General features: G+C 40.8%; 1 protein-coding gene across 6 annotated transcripts in view; it reads left to right on the top strand.

The window, feature by feature from the left end:
* LOC148650716 (rho GTPase-activating protein 7) overlaps nt 1–7,549 on the top strand; it is a 96,960-nt gene extending 89,411 nt beyond the window's left edge. For all 6 annotated transcript variants that reach the window (XM_088604812.1, XM_088604806.1, XM_088604810.1 and 3 more), the window contains exons 10-14: nt 2,140–2,254; nt 3,103–3,324; nt 4,219–4,436; nt 4,765–4,938; nt 6,158–7,549. In XM_088604812.1, the coding sequence (XP_088460938.1) occupies nt 2,140–2,254; nt 3,103–3,324; nt 4,219–4,436; nt 4,765–4,938; nt 6,158–6,266 (838 nt within the window). In that variant the 3' untranslated portion in view covers nt 6,267–7,549. The remainder of the gene's footprint in view (nt 1–2,139; nt 2,255–3,102; nt 3,325–4,218; nt 4,437–4,764; nt 4,939–6,157) is intronic.
* Nucleotides 7,550–7,850: the final 301 nt, after the last annotated feature.

Genomic DNA, 7,850 nt, shown 5'->3' with positions numbered 1-7,850 from the left:
GCAAACTCTTTATTTTGAAAGCTCCTTGTTAACAGATACGAATATTAATAGCAATACATGAGAAGTAGTTACATATGAGAAGAAGATGGTTTTTTAATAGAAGAAGAAGCTCCGTGATGAGAGAATTTCACCCTGTCACTTCCAGATCAATCCCAGGGTAGCAACTTCAAACTCATTTCCAGATAGCTAGACCACTCTAGATTTGTACTGCCTGTGTATGGAAATCCCACCTGTTTTCCATCCTATATGTCTATATGTATTCCTGGGTGTTATTGCAAATTCTGATAAAATCCATTCAGGATTTAAAATCGGAGGCACTTTTTAAAAGGAGCTGTGAGACTATGGAACAGTGAGCTCACTCATCCATTATCGGACAGCTGGATTTAGAGACACTAGTTAGCCCAGTCAGCACATCTGGGGAAACTGGGAGGAAGCTCCCCACTCCAGAACCAGCGCCGAGGCCCCAGCTCTACCAGCCATGCCACCTGCAAACTCACTCCATTCTCACAAACCTAAGAACAGTCATGACAGCCCCGCAACCTTCCCTGGACCTTTCTGTAATGACACTGGAAGCCACCTGGATTTCAAAAGAGATCGATTTTAACAGCAAACCAGTAGCTAATCCAGTATGTAAGGCTGAAAGGGAAACATCTAGAGAAAAGGCTGGATAATTCTGCAGACAGTAGATCAGTGTTGACTGCACATTAATTAACACTCAAGTAAATTGCACTGCATAAGCTTTGATGTGTGAAAAACAGAACAGAGCTGCAAGGGATACAAGCAACAAACACTCCAGTATTTCAGTCGCTGTTCTGTTTCGACAGATCTTTGTAATTTAGCACTTTTCTGCCACCACATGGAAATCAGTTGCAGTCAGAAAAAGAGAGGACAGGAAGAAGTGATTGCATTCAACCTGTGAAACAGGGAAGCTGGCAACATTGTAAACCTTATCTTGTAGTAATACTTTACACGGTATTTTGTATAAGTAAATGATGAGTATTTTACAGAGATTTAATAGTTGTATGTAAATAACCATGCACAGTAGATTGGTAGTGTGTTGCATTTGCAAGTGTTACCCACACATCTTGCCATATTGAAGAAACACAGATGAAACATATAGTTAGGAAGTGATGGGGAATATAGGTTAGGTCTCTTGAAACAGGAAGGCTGTGAGCAAGGTAATTCGCTCAGATGGCTTCAGCACAATGCCAAGCTGTATGAATGAGTACAAATATAAGTTTCTTTTGGATAAACGTATCAGTCTAATAAATCCCTAACAATAAAGGAACTCTAATCCTTATTTCCCATTGCTGTGATTACTTTTATTTCAGGAGGCTTTATGCGAAGCCACACTTCTGTAACTCTCCATAGCCTTACATCCGACTTTCACTTCACACAAATAAACTTGAGCTATAATTTATTTCGGATGGCTGTTTTTAAAAAAAGAATGGGATCTTTTAGGCCTTTTAGATTTCAAGAGCGTTAATGCCTCCTTCAAAATGAGATGTCTGTGAATTTGACCAGTAGACATGTTTTCTGTGTCTGGAAGTTGAATTTGACCGGTAGACGTGTTTTCTGTGACCTGTGCATTCGATTCCCCACACATTAAAGCAGAAATCGGACATCTCAAGCCAAAGAAAAACAAAGGCGAGATGGTTTCGGAACTAAAAGCCAATTCGAAACTGTGAAGTGAATTCCCACTCATTTCTCCTTTGTGAAAACAGACTGGCGGTCTGTAGTTTTTTTAAGCAGAATGCCAAACTAGAGAAACCCCACGGACTGAATATACCCTCGTAAAGAACATCTATATCCGTGCCAGATTAATAACCTCCTCCTTCCCTGGGCCAGAGTCTATGAAAAGCCCTAACATTGCTGAGGAGCAGGGAGGTCATATATTTTAGTTTTCTGTTTCACATCACAACTTTTTTTCTGTTTGGTTTAGAGTTTGTTAAAGAATTAATCATCTGAATTAGTTGTTTTTTTTTGTTAAGAATGTGAGAGGAAGGCGATTGACCTATTTATTCCTCAGGGGAATGCAGAGAGACCTGTTTTATATGGCTTGTGTGGGGGAGCGGAAAAGTACAGCCTGTTCTTTCCCCTGGATGGGGCTTGACTGATTGTCTTGCTGTTGGAACACAGGTCAAGCCACAGGAAGTACAGTCTGGGCAGGCCGGACCAGAAGGACCTGAGTGAGAATCTGGCTGCCACCCAGGGGCTTGCTCATATGGTGGCCGAGTCCTCTCGCCTCTTCCAGGTGCGCTGGGTTTCGTCCTTTCCCTGCACACCGTGCGCTGCTCCTGTACACTGAAAGAGCTCCCTTTCAAACAGAGGAGACGGCCATGTCTCACAGTGCACACCCATGTCGGCAGATATGAGAAACATCTCGATCGAAGCTCAAGGCCAAGCTGAGACATGTTTGTTTCTGCTCTGCTTTGTGCTAAGTGTGTGACAGGGCTCTTTGCTATATTATTAGGCCAAAATGTCTGTGATTGGCATGTTACTAAGAGATCTAGCAGGAGAGCCTTCAAAGCTTTTTATTGTATTTGTAGTGTAGCTCTTTCTCCGAACAAAATCTAAATTTTTCAAAACTGAGTTTAATGGGGTAGAGAGGAATCAGTAATCTGCGCCCTTGTCACGTCTTGTTAAATTCCCTCTTTCAACTTGCAAGAAAACAGCAAACATTCCTCTAGAGAAGAAGCTTTGACAATCACTGTTTTAGTTTTTAATGTGAGAGTTCTATTCCAGTAGGTGAGCAGGTGTATTTCCAGTTGCTCTCTGCAAAAGTACATGGGCTGCTTATGATATTTCTTTCAAAAATACTGGTGATGTTTCTTTTTTCTTTCTGTACTGATACGACCCTCTGGCAAAGTGATCGAAAATATTTTATACATAAAAAAAGATTCTAGTATAGTTTATCGTATTATTTTGAAGGAGAAAGTAGTACTTTCGTAACTCTTTAAAGACAGAGCCTTGGTACAGAGATCATTTCCACAACACCAAACACAAACCAGAGAAGAAGCCGAATGTGTATGTATATATACACAGCATGTAATAGTTTGTACCGAGTTTCATGCGGTTTCTTTTTGTCATTTTTAATTTCAGGTGCCAAAGTACTGGCTTGTACAGCATCAAAGCAGCTCAAAGGATGACATCACACAGAGCGAAGGGGGACAAAGCCCAGCGCAGAACAGCAGCGATAAGGACCTGGATAAGCAGGCACACCTGGACATTTCTGTGCAGGTGATGCTGAAGGAAGCCAGAGAGAGGTTCAAAGGATGGGTGGCGTGCTCTAGTTCTGACAGCGTTGACCTGGCTTTTAGAAAGGTACGACTCAAATTAGCCAAGAATTCCCAACAGGTTGCCACTTGCATGCATTCCACTTGCTGTGATATTTTACTGCATGGGCTCCATGAGGACTGTTATTATTTGCTGGGACTTAAAAGCCACATGACACATGATCCAGTAGCTGTAAAAGAGCCCTTTGTTTTAAGCAAAGAAAGAGGCTGTTAGTGAACCTGAAGAGTGATATTGAGGGGTTAGAGATGTGAAAGCAAAGGGGAATGTAAAATCGATGAGGAGTGTAGCAAGGAAAGCGTAATTAATGAAGGAGTTTGTATTTATCTCATCTCCTAGGGATCATCTTTTGATTATGTGATGACAGTCAGGCCAAGGGGGTGATCGTAAAGACCCTTTCCAGTTCAACAAATTACGTATTGATTCTGCTTCATAACAGAAACTATAGATATTGTATATTTACAAAATTAGTAAACATTGCTATACATAAAAGTGCTTTAAAGGATAATTGATTTTCATAAGCTGAAGCAGAAAAGGATTATAATCCTAATGGGGGAATCGAAATAATAATTGGCTTAATGAATAGATTAGCTGGGATTGTAAGTAATGAGCAGCTGCAGGCTGTGTCAGCTCGACCTGCGACCCCATGCAGCAGGGGTAATACATCATTAGCTACGTTCGAGCCGACTGTACTGTATATTCAGGTATTCATACTCCAAATATTTGCATACACGGTCAGGTGTAATATTATGTATCTTAACCATTTTTCTACCTTGGATCCGAAGAAACCCAGTTCAAAATTCATCCGTTGGTGTTAAGAAAGAGATATCGGCCCCTGTGTCTCTAATTCCGTTATCTCCCAGGCATGGAGGCCTGAGTGAAAGTTGGAGTACTCGGGCGTGAGCTTGCGTTTCTCTTCGCCAGGTGAATGACGGAAACCCCTTGCGGCTCTGGAGAGGGACCGTGGAAGTGGAGGCCACACAGGAGGAGGTCTTCCACCGGATACTGAGAGAGCAGAAGCTCTGGGAAAAGGATTTCCAGCACACGAAGATCATTGAAACCTTGGGCAACGATGCAGAAATATGTCATTACATTGCTCAAAGCATGGGTCCACAGCCTCCCCGGGAGTATGTGCTCCTGAGGTAAGCCCTCCAGCGCTTGTAGAAAGCGTCTTGGCAAAATGTAAAACTCCAGATGTCTACTCTTTCATTGTCTTTAAGACAGCCTAAAGGTGACATTAAAAGCTTTCTATCTCAGATGCAGTTACAGAAAATGCCATCTTTTTAGATTCATTTGGGTGTAAGACTAAAAGTGATTTCAGGCATTTTTCTGTAAGCCGCTGTGCCTTGTATTTGCAAGACAAAAGGCTGCTCTTGAGTTGCTGTAAAACTGCACACGGCTCTGAACAGGACAGCAGCAGGAGGCTTGCTGGGGGAAAGCAAATCCCAGGTAACTGCATCTGTCTTGCAGGACCTGGCAGTGCGATCCTCAGACGGGCACGTTTGTGCTGGCAGCCGTCTCCACTGAGCACCCCGATGTCACCTGCGAGGGGGTGAGGGCCGAGGTGCTGATGTGCCTCTACCTGATCGACGCCATCGGCCTCCGGAAGAGCCGACTGACGCACGTCTGCCGAACAGACTCCAGGTAAAGGCACTAGGAAAGGAGTCTTTTAGGTGTCCAGCAGAAACTCACTGCAGAGTGACCTTGCTGCCTAAGGCCCTGTTCTTGGTTCAGATCGCTTGACCGGAATGAGAGACGATCTGAGAACGGGAGCCCAGAGCAGGTTTTGCAGTGCACCAAAAGATACTGGTGAAAAAGAGAGCTTTTTATTTAAAAATATAAAAACAGCCATTCCTCACCTCACACTCCACCCCAAGGGTCTGCCCAGGAACTCCTTAAATAGGGTTTTGGGAATGTTTTGTGTAGAAAGAGGAGAGGGATATTTATAATATATAATTTGGCAAACAAGAGATTTGCTTAAACCCTGTTGTTATTTAAATAATCATGTTCCACATCTTCAATGTTTTGCTTGGTTCGGTGCAAAATATTGAAGAAGCCTTGCACAGTACATTTGAAAATATCACGCTGTTAAATTCCTTCACACTAGTTGTTAACAGGCAAACTCATTTCGTTCCTTAGAGACTCAACACATTAAGCACCTCTTGTTTTTTTTTTAATGCAAACATAAGACTCTACGGAGAAAGAAAGATTTAGAACTATTAGGTTCATTGTGATTCAGTTTACTTGAAATGCCAGTGCTGTAAAGGTATTGTTTTCCAGTTGTGTTTGTTCTCCTTTTGTAGGTAATTCAGTAGAATAGTTGTCTGAAATGTGAAAAGTCACACACAGTGCTTCAAAGTGTGTGTGTTTTATCAACTTACAGTGCTTCTAATACACTTCCAAAGTGGATTTTCTCTCTCCAGCTCCTAACTCTGTGCCTCTCCATGACTTATTTTAGTCTTGAACCTGGACAAATGTTTCGATTTATTAGACTAGGAGCTTTTAATCGACATCACAAATCCCTCAAAAACATTTTTGCCATTTCTGGGGGCAGGGAACTAGTTCAGAGAGCCCCAATAAGTCATTTGAAAGTTTTGACAGGAGTTTGATTATGTAATTGAGGACTCAGGTGGACTGAGAGAGACCCAGACACACCATCAAGAACCCCTTCTTTTGTCAAAGGCGTCTCCAGTCCTGGCCCTCAGGGGCCACAGTCCAGCCAGGAGGGAAGTATCTTCATTTGTCCCGTGGAAGAGGCTTCAGTTTGTCCAGCAAAAAGTGAAAAGCTATTTCCGGTTCTAAAGGGGGAGTGGAATAAACACACCAAGGTTCGTATTTCACAGCAGTATTTTCTTGTTTGCAGGGGCCGGACACCTGAATGGTACAACAAAGTTTCAGGACACTTGCTTGCGGCAGACCTGGTGAGGATCAGAGACTCCTTCAAACCGGACATGAAGGAGACAAAAATATAGTGACGACCTCAGATGAAGCAAGGGTCACAGTTTTAAAGAACGGGAAGGAGAGAGAGAGAGCACTTTATGATCAAAATACTCTGGAGATCCCAAAACTGCCACAAGCGCAAATGGGATCTCTGTTTTCTTCAGAATGGAATGGCCAAAAAAAATCAATTATAGTCATTTAAAAATAATAAATTTTAGCGAGTAGGCAAATAATGATGATTGGCAGATGAACTGTTGTATGGCAAGCAGTACAGGATGTATCATCATACAAATAAGGAACATCTACAGCATAAAGGAATATCTACTTATGCCAAAGGATTTCTATCTATTCCTACATTTTCAAGGGAACTTTTGGAACTAAATAAAGTTTTTGTGACAGCTCCATAGGCATGTTGGTCCATGTTTCCTCTTGGGAGGAAATTTGTGACACAGAATTTGCTTTTCTGAAGAATGCTTTTGGTGTCCTTTATTAGAAGCAAGGCATAATTTTTCTAGTTGTCTTCAATGCAGTTGGATAATTTTGGGGAACATTGTCAGCCCTGCTCTGTATTAAGCAGGTCACGGCAGACACCTTATCCTTCTGACTTTCATGTTTTTTTTCCTGATATTTCAATGATCCTACACAATCACCAAATTCCTCACACATACCAGTTTATACCTGCATGATGTACAGTTAATACCAGACATTAACTTTAAAAGTTAAAATGAGAGAATTATTCATGGGTTGCTTTGTAATATATGTAAAAAAAGTCTATTTTTCAAAATTTGTACGGAATTGCAATTAAAAAAAAACTGTATACTGTACATATACATACCAAGCTGTGCATTCAATGGGAACTTTAATATTTTCATGGTTTCAGTGCTTAATTTGGAATTGTGAGCATATATTTAATAAAATAATAAAGCCATAATATCTGATTGTGAAAAATTGTAAGAGATACTGTAATGAAACTGTAAAGGATTTTATTTTAATCTTGTATGTGTGGCTGCCAGACAGATTCTAAAAAGACTGAATCAGACAGATCAGCTACAGAATGTTACTGCAAAACAAAAAAGGAAAATATTAACAGTAACACACTAGTGCCTTCTAATAAAAACCTGGGTGAATCTGTATTTTTATAGGCTGAGTGGATTAATGTATTTTAACTTAATATTTCTATTAAAATACATCTCCCTTGTGTTTCTTAGAATGGGTCTAAATAATTATTTATACTGCTACAACTTGTAAGTGGAGGTTTGTGTATTTGAATGGTCAATTTTCTAAATAAAAAACATGATTTGTGATTTTCATTGAATTAATAGTACATTCGATTACTTCTCATTGATTAATTGATTTGCTAGCAAAGCACACCTGATTTAATTGATCATGGTAAATAGTCTCAAACTCCCCTGGGAATTTGTGTGACCGGAGCTTTGCTGCCTGTGCCCTCACAGAGGTCTCACAAACACGAAGGCGGATTGACGACACTTTTACAGCATTTTTTTTAAAAGGCCAAAATAATTTCATGTCACATAATAAGCAGTATATCCTATTTTAATTTCCCTAAAAGTTTCACTTTTGGTGTAGTTTCCCCACTAGAAAAAAGGTAAAAACAC

This window comes from Lepisosteus platostomus, chromosome 13 (assembly GCF_059453375.1).
Source record: "Lepisosteus platostomus isolate fLepPlt1 chromosome 13, fLepPlt1.hap1, whole genome shotgun sequence".
Lineage (NCBI taxonomy): Eukaryota > Metazoa > Chordata > Actinopteri > Semionotiformes > Lepisosteidae > Lepisosteus > Lepisosteus platostomus.
Note: the sequence above shows the minus strand (reverse complement) of the source record. Positions and strands in the feature narration are given on the sequence as shown.